At 45.7% G+C, this 15,934-nt stretch overlaps 1 protein-coding gene across 4 annotated transcripts in view; it reads right to left on the minus strand.

Moving 5' to 3' along the window:
* Positions 1 to 15,196, minus strand: part of ZBTB16 (zinc finger and BTB domain containing 16) — a 175,749-nt gene extending 160,553 nt beyond the window's left edge. The window contains exons 1-2 of one of the 4 annotated variants that reach the window (XM_073320756.1): positions 14,973 to 15,196; positions 10,807 to 12,125 (exon numbers count right to left, since the gene is read on the minus strand). In XM_073320756.1, the coding sequence (XP_073176857.1) occupies positions 10,807 to 12,053 (1,247 nt within the window). In that variant the 5' untranslated portion in view covers positions 12,054 to 12,125; positions 14,973 to 15,196. Of the gene's footprint in view, positions 1 to 10,806; positions 12,126 to 13,267; positions 13,512 to 13,587; positions 13,948 to 14,972 lie in introns of those variants that run through there. The other 3 variants (XM_073320753.1, XM_073320755.1, XM_073320754.1) reach the window with 3 other exon arrangements.
* Positions 15,197 to 15,934: the final 738 nt, after the last annotated feature.

The raw sequence follows: 15,934 nt of genomic DNA on the forward strand, positions 1-15,934 counted from the left end.
GAAGTTAATACAAGGCTTAGCAGGAAAAAAATAGTTAAAACTGTTATTTTATTACAACCATTGTTTAACAAGGTACCTGCTTTCTGCGATCAGGTGCTTTGTACATCTTTGTATCAATCTTAAATAGCTTATCCTCCCCGCCTACCGCCGCCTCTTCCCCAGCAGTTTATCTTTGTATATTGGAGAAACTGGTGTTTAGCTATATACGAGGAACAGATTACTTGATAAACAGACCACAGGGTTATCAGTTGAACTGATATACACAGATAAACAGCAAATCTCCTATGCTAACATAGGTATGAATGCAATGCATCTTATATTTACCCTCAATAGTTATATTTAGGCCAAACTTGCATTTTATCACTGGTTTTAAACTGAAATATTTTTCAGAAGTATACATTTCACACACATTGGTTAAACGAATGTGCCAAAACCCAACTACATTAAAAGGGGCAATAAAAACTGAATTAAAATAGTGGGACATAAATTATGGTTGAGTAACTTAAAAAAAATAAAGTTAGTTAACATGACAGTGAAAATTACATAGATTACACCACACTCCATCCACAATACGAAGGCTGGACCCAAAAGACAAGACAGTGAGCTTGAGTCTACAACACTTGCTCACATAAACAGTTCTATTGAAGCCCATATTGTTTGATTCCTAGCCAGTACTCAGATACCATGATAATGGGTACCTTAAAAATGCCCTAAGAGATAACTACTGTCCAGTCTGGATAAAGATTTTGAATGTTCCATAATTATTCTTAGCATAAAAGAACAGACTCCACTATTGAACTGAAACTGTTTCATATATGAAGGTAAATGTAGAAGTTAAAAAGTATCAAACATTTGCACAGAAGTATCCTGTACCTGTGATGATCATTTGTATTTTTACCCATGCTAACATACTTTGTCTCCGCCTGTGTACGTGCACCCATATTTATATACACATAGACACACACCCCTTTGTATATGTTGTTTCAGTTAGTTTTACAACTATTTTACTTGTTGTCTGACTTTTACTTGAGTTTATTATTTTACAACAGTTAACCTTTTCACAAATAAAAACAAAAACTTCTGACAAGAAAACAAACCTTTGTTTTGTATTTAATCATCTAACTAAACTCAGACAGTTAAAAAGGAATCACTGGATCCAAAATTATTGCCTTAGTTAAAAGGCCTAGGTTGGATTTTTTTTTCTCTAAAACAGAAACTTTTTAGTCAATTATAAAAAATACCATGCACAGTCAACAATTTTGTCTGTATTTATTAAAAGTCAGTAACAAAAACAGTAGTTTTTTGCTAAAATACAATTGCAATGTTTTGTCAGCACTCTTGTGTTTTGTCAACACTCTTGTGTTTTGCAGCACTCTTGTGTGCAAGTTCCTTATTACTCGGCTATGTGGTTTATTCAAACTATGCTGTACCTACCTGGAAAGAGTTTTAAAGTTGTTTTTTTTTTTTTTTTTTAATTTAAAGGTGCCCACAAGGCCCTGGAGAACAGGTTAGTGAGGGAAAGGTTCAGATAATTTACTCTAGCTCTCCCTAGTCCCAGCGTTCTAATTCCTAGTTTTATTTCTCCTGCATAGCAGCCACATTTGCATTGCTTCAAAAATGTAAGTTTGTCTGATAAGGATTTTTTTTAAAAAAATGACCCTACACAGCTTCAAACTATTGCAGTGATGACTGCAAACCAAGTTGTTCAGTCTTATAATCAATGTGCATACACACTAGTAGGGCCTTTTGTGCTTTATTAGTAGAGAAAGACAAATGTTGGAAGAGTTGGAACAGGCATTCAAAGCCAACCTTAGATCTTTTGACGGTGACTTGCATACTAAGGTGAGGGAGTGACCAATGCCAAACGAAGAATTAAACCTACCATAAAGCACTTAGCTGCCTAACACCAGACCAGGGGAAAAAATTGTAAGAAGAATGACACAATCCAGGACTACCCAGAATGAAAGAATGAATGGAATAGGCTAATTTACACAGGAAGTGAGCACTTACCAGACCCTTCATCCTAACACACAAAACCCTCTGCCATATCTGGAAGCAATTACATCCAGTTAACATGATCTGCCTGCCACTAAAATTAACTGCAAAACAGAAATATTTTTCACTTTTGCAACAGGAGATGCCATGGCCCCGTGTTTGGCTGCCGGGAAATATTTAGTAATTACTCATTTAAAGTCTCTCTTGAAGCTGTCAAGGGGGGGGGGGGTGTAAAATTGTTGCTAATTATGAACTAAAAGGAAAATGCAGATCACTTTACTATAGACAAGGAACACATTATACACACACACACACAGTGAACAGTGTAACCAATTGAGTCTGTATCAAACAGACGCAGATAAGGTTGCTGATATACTTGGTCAAAAGTTTAAGGCTGCCAAAGTTATTGTAGGGCATTCTGCCACATTTCCAAGCAAGGAGGAAAAACACATTTATGTTAATATCACTCACAAAATACCACAATTTCTGCAGCCCGTTTTTCCATACAATCAATGAGTTTTCTTTCACTAAATATTAGTTTACTGTTCAAGTTAAGAGCTATAAATATGCAGTAAATCTTACTGACCTTTCCTAAAGGCAATGAAACAAGAGCAGTTTGGAAAACAAAACCCCTTCCTAACTGAATGATATTTGGTTTAAAACTCAAGGCTCCAATTCTGAAGTCAGCAGAGCTCTGCAGAGACACAGGGATTGCCCAGATGGAGCAGATGACAGGGATCATGAGCAAGCAAGCAAACAATTTTGGAAAGGTGAAAGTGCTGTCTAGGCACTTATAACATCCTCATCACTGTACTCATTCATTAATGTGGAGTCATCTTTGTTGTACCCTCAGACTTTGGCTTAAACAAGGTAAAAAAAATTAGTAAGAGCATAGCAAAAAAAAAACCCACCAAAAATTATTTTCCCAATCAAAATATTGTATTTACTGTACCGAGACACTTTAGTCTCTAAATAGCACTGTTACAATAATTAGTCTCTAAGAACCTTTTGTTCAGAAAAAAATTCACTACTTTTCTGGCAGCATTACATAGGTTATATTCCCCCCGCAAGCATATCTGCATCTTAAACTATAAGGGGATTTGAAAATTTCACAAGGAAAGAACAGTGGTATTTCTCTGGGAAACTACAAAAAACTCCTACCAGGAATAGGGGAAATATTGCTGTTCCCGGCAAGATGAATTTTAGATTTCTGCTTTCAAGAGGTATCCATCCCCCACACCACTAAAGAAAGCAGAGAGCGATGCCTGATTGATTGAATAAAATAGTACACTTAAAAAGAACTCTTCCCTCTTCACGCTATGTTCTCTGTATGGAAATGGTTAAGTCCCCCCCCACTGAATAAATCAAAAGTTCAAGGCTGCAACATACCACAATGTATTCCCTCTTTACATATGACAAGAACCAGAGAAAGCCTGAAATCCCAAGCATCCTGAGCGGGGTCTCCGCTGGCGCTCACAGGTTACATGATCAGGGTCAGAGCTGTGGACCTTAACTGCAACATTCATTTCCTGAACAGGGCAAGTTCTCTTACCCATAAAGCTAATAAGAACTTCCTCGCATGGCAAGCTCAAACTGACAGAGCTACTTGTCAGTGACCACGCAGTAGGAGAATGCTGGTTTCTATTAACATGTTATGATGCCAGGTGCCACTAATAAGGTCCATCAGCAAGGAACAAGAGCCTGCTAAGTTGTCTTTCAAACTCTGGAAATAATCAGTGTCCGAGTTTGGGAGGTTTTTTTGGTGGGGGGAGGAAGGGGAATTGTTTTGATTCAGACTACAGCAAAGCTTACCGACACATATTGCTGACTGCTTAAAATTAAAAAATTACACAAACAAAAAAACCACAACTACTGTATCAGGCTACCAAAATTAACACTAATAACATCTCACAAAGCACTTGGGATCTGATTTATCACATTTATTACTTTAATGGTATACTGCATCTGTTTCTCGCTGTGACATGTTGCACGGTGCCAGTGGGTCTAATGGCATTAATATTACAATAGTCAGCTAATCCACTCAAAAGATAAATGGAGGTGAGCCTGGCAAAGAAAGAGCCAAAAAGCAGCTATACTTCCCTATCCAGCTGCTTAAGATACACTACAGTCTTACTGTCACAGCTCCATATTAAGAAAAAAATCAACAAGTTTAGTGGCATTAAAATTGCCAGGCATTAAAAACTGCATATATTCTTAGCCAGCTTTGTGGTTTTCCCCCTTACAAAAGCATTTTAGAGTATTAGTAATTATTGTACTGTGGTGGCACCCAGGAATGCCTGTCATGGACCAGTGTCCCATGGGGCTGGGTGCTGTACAAACACAGACCAGACAGACAGTCCTTGCCCCAAAGAGCTTCCAATCTAACAATTTCATCATTAAACACATTGGGGTGAGTCTGTCCCCGCCATGAGTTCTACAGAAAATCAATGAGTTCTACAGAAGGTATGTTGGGCTGCTGCATATCATTAGAAATACAGATTCACTGACTATTTATATATGAACTATCCCAAAGCTTCTCTAAAATGTACACTAAGGTCACTTCACTCCAAAGGACTTCCCACAAAATTCACAAAAAGTATCGGTAGAAACTGCACCCCAAAATGTGCTTTGGCAAAGGGAACATGCATATAAAAAGAAATAGGTCATGCGCTGTAGCTACATCTCCTGCACCATATTCTGGGATGCCAGAATGGTCTTGGGATTCTACGCTACAACTGGACATAGATCACAGATGAGGATGAGGTGACCAGTCAATTGCCCTGGCACGTTCCCAACTTTCACTGATGGTACCACTGTCATTAAAGAGCAGTTGCTATTCAGTAAATGGTTTGAAGGGGCATCAGGCCTTAAGTGGCTCAAGTCAGGTATCCAAAGCCAGTGAACAATTTTGAAAATTTGGTCTTAAGCATCTTACGCTGGGAATAGAACTCATGAATCCAGACTCCGCAGCAGTCTGTTCCAACGACTAAGCAACTCTGCCTCAATCATGTAACCATTAATTTATATAGTTGGTGTAAAAGATGGCATGGATAGCCATTCTATCCTTGCTTGTTAAAGAGAACGACCTTTCATCCAAGGATCTCCACATTACACAATGCGGTGCATAGAATACAGCCAAACTGTATATTAAAGTAGCTCTCAAGATCCCAATCAGGATCAAGGCGCTGTTTCTTCGGGCACCGAATAAATAAGCCCTGACCCTCTAAATACTTACACCAGAGTAGTCCCACTGAACCCAGTGCAACTACTGATGGGTAAAAGAGTTAAGCACGTACTTAACTGTTTGCAAAATTGGGGACAGAGAGAGAAACAGTCCCTGACTGAAAAGCATACAATCCAACATAACATACGACAGGTGGAAGAGAATACCTTACAAGTAATTAAGTTTGTGAATCTTATCCTGCACCTGTAGTTTGTTCCACTGTTTAAAAAAAATCCAATTTTAAATAAAATTAAAAGCCACCATAAGTATCAGAAAGTTTAAATATTTTGACTTCATGATAGAAACAAACTGTGCAAGTTCAATTTAGTATAATAGCAATTTTCAAAGTTCATGCGTGGTTTTTCAAATACAAAAAGGTTGTTGAAATATAGCTTTTTTCCCCTTCAATTAGAAGCTGCAATCAATACCAACATTAGATTAAGTTTGAATTTCACTGGACCTAGAATGAAATCTTTTATTTAAAAAAAAAGAATAAAGGTGCAAACTAAATACACAATTAGTCAGAATCATAAGCTCAGTAAAGAAAATATGGATTTTAAAACAGTTTAGATGTTCCAGACAAAAATTCAGCTGGGACTCCAAACCTTGAACAGATCATTGTGATGGTTCTGCTTCCAAAAGGTCATAATTAACTGTTCTTTATTAATAAATTGTGTTACAAAATGGCATCATCGGATGACAACTCCATCAAGAAAGGAGAGATGGTTGGGTCACTAAGCCACTAGATAGGAATTAAATCCAGATCTCCTGGGTCCCACAGTATGTTGGACTCTCTGCATAACCTGAGACAAGTCACAACCTCAGTTTCCCTTGGGTAAAAATAGAACTAACAATATTTCCTTTCTCCTACCCTCTCTCTGATGTGTTTAGACTGTAAGCTTTTCAGCATGGGGACCATCCCTTATTAGATGTTTGGATCTAGGGGCCTCGAAACACTATCATAGTACGAATACATAGTGACTAGCCAAAAGGAATGATCTTTATTACCCACATTATCCACTTGCACATCCTTATACTAATGAAAAATGGTAGGAAACACGCAACCGAGAGGGAAAAAAAAAAAAGCTATGTCAGCTGAACACTACCGATTGTGGGGACCTATTGGTTCCTTAATATGCTCTTGATAATACTACGGTAAAGCATTTCTACTGTGGTTTTGACACAAACTATGGTCTACTGCAGGCACCTGCATCCTTCAAAAATAAATATATAAAATAAATAGCTCTACCCACACAGACGTTACTGTTTCCAAATGTAATTGTCCCAGCCTTGCATATTCAATTGCTTCCTTGACCGCCTTAAAGACCATCGGTCTTGGTTCACAAACACAGCATGGGCAAGTGGAAATATTCACTAACCAAGTCAGCGCAGAAGACCCCTCTATGTTTAAGCTGAGGCTCTGTGTACCCAGTCTCCAGAAAGGGTGGGAAGAAACAAAAGAAGCCATTGACATTTAGTTGTAGCTTACATCTGGGCTAAAAATGAACCTGCTGGCACCTCACAAAGATCACTTCAAGTTTAAAACACAAAAAACCCCACACAACTGCTGCTAATCAGCTTGGTGACTAAACAGCCATACCGCAGCGACTTCAGCATGGCCAAGCCTCTGCTCTCTCTGAAGCAGATAGCTTCAAGCAACTCAAGAACCTCACATTTTCTACAACAAACGATAGGGTAGAGCACAATCAAGAGTTTGGACAGAGACATCCATGGCACGTTAATGTAGTTTATTCAGACAAATTCTTCACACCTCCACTCCGGGCCTGATCCAAAGCCCACCAATCTCCCTGGGAGTCTTACCAGGCCCTAAAAAAACCTGCGGCCTGTAATTTTCCACTGGGGCAGCTCCAGTCAGTAATAGAGTAATCAGGACTCATGCATGCATGCCATCTAAACCTACTCTAGAGTTAGACAAAATAGGGGTAAGAGACACCTGTGCCCTGTCTGTGCTGTAACTTCCACTATTGCTACCTCGGATAGAGCGGCCGCAGTGGAGCATTACAGGTCCCAATATTCCGAGTATAAAACACTGCTCATAGCTTCATAAATACAGTAGGACTTCAGCAATACAGATTTAAAATAGCATATTCTCCCCATTTTGTAGAAAAATGTAACTGCAAAGGCTTGTAGTAAATACTCATGTTATTAAGGCCTTCTCTATAAAAGAGAAGCACCAATTTAAAGGGATGTTTTTTAACCCAGGCCCCAACCCTCTAAACAGTCTTAAGGCTCAGACTGGTCATCCTAGAAAAGACAGAACTGAAGGGGGATACGATGGAGATCTATAAAATCATTACTGGTGTGGAGAAAGTGAAGAGGGAAGTGATACAGCCCCTTCACATAACACAAGAACTAGGCATCACCCAATGAAATTAATAGGCTGCATGTTTAAAAACAAACAAACACAGGGAAGTCCTTCTTTATACAACCGCAGTCAGCCTGTGGCACTTGTTGCCGGGGACGATGTGAAGGCTGAAAGCGTAACTGGGTTCAAAAAACAATTTGATAAATTCATGGAGCACAAGCCCATCAACAGCTATTAGCCAAGATGGTCAGGGATGCATCCCCGAGCTCTCAGTGTCCCTAAGACTCCAACTGCCAGAAGCTAAAAGACAGGAAGACAGAGGATGGATCCCTCAATTGCCTGGTTCTGTTCATTCCCACTGAACCATCTGACACACTGGCCACTGTTGGAAGACAAGGTACTGGGCTAGATGGACCATTGGGTCTGACCCAGTATGGTCATTCTTACGAGTTTAAAAATTGGCTTACATGGATTTAGTTGTATTGGTAAATTTACTGACAAGCTAAACATACACAAACCAGGTTTGAATCAAATTAAGAGTGTCCACGCAGGGTTTGGTATTGGTTAAACTCAATCTTTTTAAAAACTACACTTAGTTAAACTAGTGCAAAAATTGTGAATAGGTCAGAACTACGACCTTATTACAGTACAAAAGCTATAGAAGTGCATTACAAGTATCAAATCATTTAAACTAGAACGACAATTGCAGCTACAGAAACAAGTACATCTCATGATGCAGAAACCTGGTTTTAAATGTTTGTCCTCTCATTCAAAACATTTAGTCATTCACAATGAGTCTCCTAATCATGGGTGTGAATTAGGAAGGTTCTAACCTTACAATGAGACTCAGCAACGGTGGAAGATTATTGATCAGCAATGGGAACTCTAGAGCAGATTCAGCATTGAAGTTCTCAATTTAATCTCTGCCAAGCTGACCTCTCAGAGAGTTTCTAAAATAGTTTCTGTGGTACGTGCAGGAGCATCAATTGTTATTCTTTGTACTTTAGAAAGGAGAAAGGAAGACATTTAAGAACATGGCAGATAGCCATGTTCAAATTCTCTCCAGCCATGCACTGCAGCTGCTTTTCAATGACATTTAGCCTGCATCGCTTTATAGTAAGCACATCAGCCCAGATCCTCAACTGGTGTAAGTCAGTATAGCTCTAGATCCAATTTACATCAGCTCAGGCCCTGGCCCATTGTGTCTATTTAAAAAAAAAATTACACAATCTCCAATGAATTATATCCATGCTCTAGAATGACAATGCAGGAAGTTGCTGTTTACATATCATCAGAGTAAACAAAAAAGAAATCTGTTTTGCCAATGGGGATTGCTAGCATGCTGCTATCACCTATTTGTTTAAATAGAGCTGGCATCACAATGCACACACACACAGTCAAACTGCACTAAGATGCCATCTGAAGAGTCTGACAAACCCATGTGAGGGTGAAAATCCCAAAATTAAGGCTGCCAGGCTGTACTTAAAATGTAACAAGTTGAACAGGCAATTGATGTTCCAAGGCCCTTCGTGAGCTACAGATAATCCTTGATCATTTATGGATGGCACAACAAGACAAACAGCCAGAGCCTCGTGTATATATTATGTACATTAAAACTAATTAAACTTGTTGGTCTGTTCAAATACTGAAAGATGCTCAGTCTGAATACTTCAGAGAGACTCCTAGGAATTCTAGCGTCATCCATGATTTGAATTCTACTAATAGAGGATTGGACTGTCATGTACTTTTGTCACCCCCACGGAACAGAGGGGCTGCAACATGGCTTACACACACATACACACACCATGAAGTGCTGACACGTCGGTAGAACCAGTACAAATGTCTGCACAAGGATCAAGCAGCCCTTCACAAGGCTGTTCAGTCAGTTCCTACCCCTGTGATATTAGCACATCCAAATGCAGGAACAAGTTAAGAGTTCCTGCTCTTACAGCTTAGGACAGGAAAATCTGAGCCCTGACCCCACAAGCTGATGCTCACCGGCAGACCCTTACACCCACAATGAGCCCTACCAACCAATAGGGCTCTGTGCAAGCACAGAGGTCCATCTGTGCGGATCAGCCTGCATGACTGGCTCCAACAGACCCACTAAAGGCTAGATTCTGATCTCTTTCACAATATGCATAAACCTAGAGAAACACCACTGACAGTGTAAAAAACCAACGAGGAGTCTGGTGATGCCTTAAAGACGAACAGATTTATTTAGGCATAAGCTTTCGGGGGTTAAAACCCCACTTCTTCAGATACCCACGAAATCCTATGCCTAAATAAATCTGTTGGGCTTTAAGGTGCCACCGGACTCCTCGTTGTTTTTGTGGATACAGACTAACACGGCGACCCCCCTGATACTTGGCACTGACAGTGTAGTTACTCTGGACATTCTCTAGCTTCAAACTCTGATCACTAGGACACCAAAGTCATCATCTGACACTGGTCTGAGAAGCAAGAAGGTAAGTGTTTCATATGCAGTTACTTAATGGGTGAGTGGCATCATGAGATTGTTAATTTTACACTCTATATCAATCCAGAAGACAGAGAGGAAAAATCCCAAAGTCTCTGGAGCAGAATGTGAGAATCCAACATGCCTCATTCCAATGTTATAAAAAAAACAATTACAGCACATGCATAGCCCTGGCATCTGAATGCATGTTAGGACATGGGGCAAGAAAAGGACAGGCTATTGTCTGAGTTGAGTGCCAGCCCTCTTTTCAACCCAAAGAAGGAAGCGCACGTCGTATGGAACTGGTAATATAATATAGAATTTTTCATATCTGGGTTGTGGGCTCAAATCTGGCCAGGTAGTGACCGTAACTCATTGTCTTGGCGAAGTAAGTTGGTGAGACTCAGAGCGGTTCTCAACAGACAAGGGGCCCCATCACAATCCTCTCCCCGGGCGTTCCCTTATTTAGTTTGCAGCTTGTTAATGCTTTACCCCGTTGAGAATGCAGTAAATTCACACATGTGCAAAGGGCCAGCAAGAGGCCTACACACCACTAAGGTCCCACTTCTTGATGTCTTAAGCAGGAACTGAAGAGTGATACACAGGCTTCACGCAAGCCCTATGCACAGGGGTGAATTACCCGCAGATGGAATTCATTTTCCTCTACTGAGGTCAAACCAGCCAGCACTTAATTCAACTGAAGAAAAAACAAAAAATACAAAACAAGCTGATTGTGACACGAACCATCAAATGTCAGAAGAGACTTGCTGCCACGTCAAGACTAAACAAGTGCAGAGGACTTACCTGTGTTGTTCCACCGTCTCGTTGTCCGGCAGTTCTGCTCCACAAACACTGCACTGTTCACTAATGGCTCGGTTTTCAGTTTTCATGCCAGCTGCCAATTCACCCAGCTTACTGAACAGCTCCCTTTGAATAAAGCCTTGAGGCAGAAGCCCCCCATAAGCGCTGAAGTCCATAGACACGGCAAGAGCTGGCTGCATGTGAAGAGCCGGCGTCATGGAGGATGGCATGCTGAGCATCGAGTCAGTTTTGTGATTTGGTAGCACTGAATATATACTCAGGTGTTTCTCACTTTGAGAAATCGAGTGCTCCGGCCCTACTGGCACTCCTTGGCCCAACTCGAGGGGCTGCTCTGCATTCTCATCCCGGGCATAATGAAGTTCACGGGCACTTGTGATAACACTGCTACGCGTGGGAGTACCGGGGCCTTCCTTGCTTTTGTCATCAGACTTGTCCCCTCCAGAAGTGCTGGACTCGGCCGTCCTTGGGCTTTCATGGCTAGAAGCCTCCTCCACTTGCATCACCTCTGTTTTCACTTCAGAGAGGCTGTGGTGATGGCTGCTCGTGGAGTGCAAGTCCTCGGAGGCGTTCTGCTGCAGAGCTCCTTGCAATAATGACTGCCCAATGGTCATCAAACTATCCACAGCAGCCTTTGTGGGGCTCATCGCGGAGAGTCCAAATGAAGTGGAGACAGATGGGCTCTGCTCCACCATTGCCCCCGTTAAACTCTGACTGGCCATGCTGGCATAACTGCTCTCTTCACCGGAATGCTTGGAGATAAATAGGTTTTTGATGTACCTAGATTTCCTATCCTCCTCCTCTTCAGTGCCACCATCCGTCATGTTGACTTCTGTATCATTCTCATCAGAAGCCTGAATGGTCTCCAAGATCTTCAGACACTGTTCTTCCAGATATTCTATTTCTAGGATCTCGGCTGCGTAAAGAAGATCATCCAAGTCTTCAACTTTAGCCTGGAGGGTGGCCGTGTAAGCATATTCCAGTATCTGCTGAAAAGTCTTTGGTGAAAGAAAGTCCAGGGTATAATGCTGACTGTTGCGGTGGAACAGGATTTCAAACATTTTACTAGTGCAAGCCAACACTGTCCTGTGAGCATGGAACTCCTGATTGTCCACCATGATGACCACATCACACAGAGTCCCTGCAAGGCGCATTTGGTTGGCTTTGTGCAGGAGCCCCGTGGGGTGGCTGGGGTTCTGGAGCTGTATCAGACCCATTTTAGTCAAATCCATAGTGCGCCTGAGATTTAGTCATTAGGGTGTCTTTCTTTGCTCAATCCGGGACTAGCTTTGGGTGCCCGTTGTCTGTGAAAACAAAATAAAGGAAGGGGGAAATAAAGGGGGAAAGAACTTTTAGTTTAGGATTTTGGCAGCAAGTTGCATACAAAGTTTCTACAGCTAAGTTTTAGAGCCTGGAAACTGTGGCAGTAAAAGCTCCAAAATCATCACAAACCTACTTCCCTTTACACAGAGGGGACATGCGGAGGGTTGCTGGGTTCCAAGCTGCAGCACTCCTTGGCCTTGCACAGCCCAGCTCGCCTGGTTGATAAATGGAGTCACCCTCCAGGCACCTTTGTGACATGGAGACATTGAAACCTGGGGGAATGGGGAGACCTCTTGTTGTTGGAAGCTGAAGGCGGGGAGGTGTCCAGGCTTCTCCCCCGGCACCCCAAAGAAATCACAGCCACCCTCCTTAAATCTGCAAACCTTGTTTTGGGAGCTACCACCCCCACCGCCTGTCAGACACCCCCCCCCTCACAACACAGAGTCCTACCCACACCTGGTACCAGGGGGGCCGCTCCCCTAAATACAGTCACACGCCTTCCACCCAAGGGGCCACCCCTCTACCCCCTCGTGCCCGCTGGCCCCCAGCCCCCGCGTACCCCAGGGGAAGGGGGGGCAGATCTGTGCCCCGGGGACTGGTTTCCTCTCCCACCCTACCGGCTCGCCCCCTCCCCACGCAGGCTTGGTGCCCGCCCCCCAGAACGGAGCGGCAGCCGGAGCCCGGCGCCAGCGCCGTAGAGGGCGTGAAGCAAGAGGGGTCCCGCCGGGCGGACACCCCGCTCCGCCCCAGGACCCCGGGCCAGGGCAGGGGCCGCTCCTACCGCCTTTGTCCGCTGGCAGCGAGCGGGGGCGCCCCGAGACACCCCTCCGATCGGCCCCCTCCTGGAGACACCCCCCCCTCGGCTCCCCTCCTCCGGGACTGACCCCCCCAACCCAGCTCCCCCTGCCCCGGAGACACCCCCAGACTCAGCCTTCGGGCGAGACCCCCAAATCCTCCCCAGGGGGACTCCAAGCCCCGGCTCCCGCCCGTGATTCCACACCCCGCCGAGGTAGCGGGGCGCACCCCACGCCGCCCCCAAACCCAGCCTCGGGGGCTCCTGCTCCTCGGCTGCCCGAGGGGAAAAAGGGGCTCCGACCCGGGGGCCCCCGCTGCCCCCTCGCACCTTGCCGCGGCCCGTAACATGCTGGATCGGGGAAGGAATGGGAAAGCCCCGGGAAAAGCGGCGGAGCTTCGCCCCCAACCGGGCACTAACGCCGGGGCTTCAGCATCAGAGCCGCCGCTGTGCGCGTTTCCTTAGCCCTGGGGAAAGGCACCTCGCCCGAGAACAAAGCTGCCAGGGGCGAGTTGGAAGGGTTAATGAGTGAACTATTAAAATCCTTTATCAGCTCCGGATTGGGGCTTGTTAGACCAAGTTGCAGCAGCGTGCGTTCGTCCTTCCCCCTCCCCAGCACCGCATCTCCAGCACCCCAAGAGAACACCTACCCCTCCGGGACCCACATCCACCGGCACAAACCACGGGGAAACCAGCAGCATCTGTTTTAGTTATTGCGCAGAGGAGGGAGCCCAGCTCCGCACTTTGGAGCCAATGAAAATCACGGCTTCTATCGCGCAAGATAACCACCAGTCCCCCTCTCCCCCCCTGCTCGGGTCGCTTTCAAACTTCAGCCACCAAAATCAAAGAAAGAAAGAAAAATAACCGAACAGCGTTTGAGCGGCTGGAATCACCCCGAACCCACCGCCTGCGCTGAACGGTTAAACCCGGGGCACAAGGGAGAAGCGCAGAGGAAGAAAGGGGAACATTGGAAGGCGGGATGCAAAATATTGTAATTCGCGCAAAAGCTACTTTCACAGTCACACGACTCTCTTCTGGGGCGGGCGGGGGGGTATTTGTCTCCGCTAAACAGCACCTGGCCATATATAATCAAGATCAAATGCAGATCAGCCTGGATTACATGGAGCAACACCACCATGGACGGAGCCCTGTCCAGGGAACTGTCACGTAGGGCCGGGGAGGGACGCGAGCTCGATTGTGGCTGGCTATCCTGCTCGCTCCCAACGTGCCCAGCCAGCGCCAGGGCTCGAGATTTGCACCCGGCGAAGGAAGTTTTGAGCTGGACCATGAAAAGACAGACCCCGCTGGATTTACAAGGCATCAAACGGTCATCAGGTGCAAAGGCTGGAATGAACACAGCCGGGGGGAAATTGTTATTTTTCAGACCGCACCAAGGCGTTTTGATTACAACACTGGGCACCAACCATTTACAAAAATAAAATGCATCTTTGCAAGCAAACAAGGCTGAAGCGACAGAAAAGCGAGGGTGCCGGCACAACCCCAACCTTCCCGAGACGCTATTTGCCAAACTAACCAAAAAATGAAGGAAAAAAAAAAAAAAGAGGAAAATCGCTTCCCCAACCCGCCCGTTAACCCTCCCCAGCCCAGACCCGAGCCTTCTCGCTCTGAAACCATCGCAGGGCTCCACCTCCCCACGCAACAAATAAATAAGGAGGGGAAGTCACATTTTTCTCCTGCGAGCCCTTCAGAATACATCTTAGCCAGAACATCACAACAATTGCCTCTCAGCTCCCTGCCAGCTTCTCCCACACACACCGGAACCCAAAGCGTCCCCAGTCCTCCCTCCTCCATTGCAAGCACCCCGGTGCCCAGTTTACCCCCCCCCCCCCATTTCCCCAGGGGAGAGCCGGCTCGGGGCAGAAATGACAGGCAAGACCATTTCTCTCCTTGCAGCTCTCTCCCCGTGCATCCATTCAGGAGCAAACACCAACACCCCCCCACCCCTCCCCGCGCCCCCTCCTCTAAAGCAACCCGAGCAAGTTCCCGCAAGCCCGCCCCCGCCGCGGGCACTCACGGTCAGTGCATGGCAGGAGGCCCCTCGGCGTCGGAACTGTTGCTTCTTGTTAAAGCCGCAGAAGCATGATCCGGCAGTTCGCAGTACCCGCTCTCATCCTCTCCAACTCCTCTCTGCTTTCAGGTTAGCAAATCAACACCGCGCTGCCTGACGTGCCGGCTTGCGCCCCGCGTCAGGGCCGCTCCCACCCCAGCGAAGCCCGGCCCGGGCACCATCTTTACTGCTGGCACGGGGCTCGTGCCCACACCCGGCTCCCCCCACCCCCACCCCCACCCATAGGCGCAGCGCCCTCCCGCCAGAGTCTGCCCCCCCCCCGCAGCACCCCGGCCCCTGCACGCCCCGCGGAGCCAAACCGATCTGTGCCAGACCCCTCGCGGCTGAGGTCTCTGCTGGGAGCCTGCACCCTGCCGGGGGAGATCCTGGAGGAGAAAACTTCCCGGACACCCACCCTGGGGGAGCTCCGCATGTCCCACAATTATTCAGGGGCCCAGGTTTGATGCTGGGCCTCTGCCAGAGAAGCTGCTCCCAGGAGGGAAACTTCCACCTGCCTGGGCTGTCTCTCGGGGACCTGGAGCTGGAACAGAAGCGGGCGCCATCCCCCCATTGCTGCAACACTGGGGGGTTGGGGGGGGTTGCTAACCTATTCAGACTTGAGGGACTACTTCGGAAAGGACGGGATGGAGTAGTTACTATCCCTTGCCCCCCAAATCCCACACGCCCCCCCCCCATTCAAACTTGATCCCCTCGGTAAGCAGTGCTGATTTGGTGGAGAGAGAGAGGGAGAGAGAGAGGGAGGGAGGGAGGAAGAAGCGATTTTCGGGTCTCTCTGGAACCCTGTGTTATGATTTAGTCCGTGAATCGTGCACTGCAGCTGTTGACTGCCAAGGATGGAGGAGACTGTTCCCAGGCGGATTGCGGAGACAGGACCCTCCGGGTTTACACTATTCTGTGCGTTAACTACA

Source organism: Lepidochelys kempii, chromosome 22 (genome assembly GCF_965140265.1).
Source record: "Lepidochelys kempii isolate rLepKem1 chromosome 22, rLepKem1.hap2, whole genome shotgun sequence".
Classification (NCBI taxonomy): Eukaryota; Metazoa; Chordata; order Testudines; family Cheloniidae; genus Lepidochelys; species Lepidochelys kempii.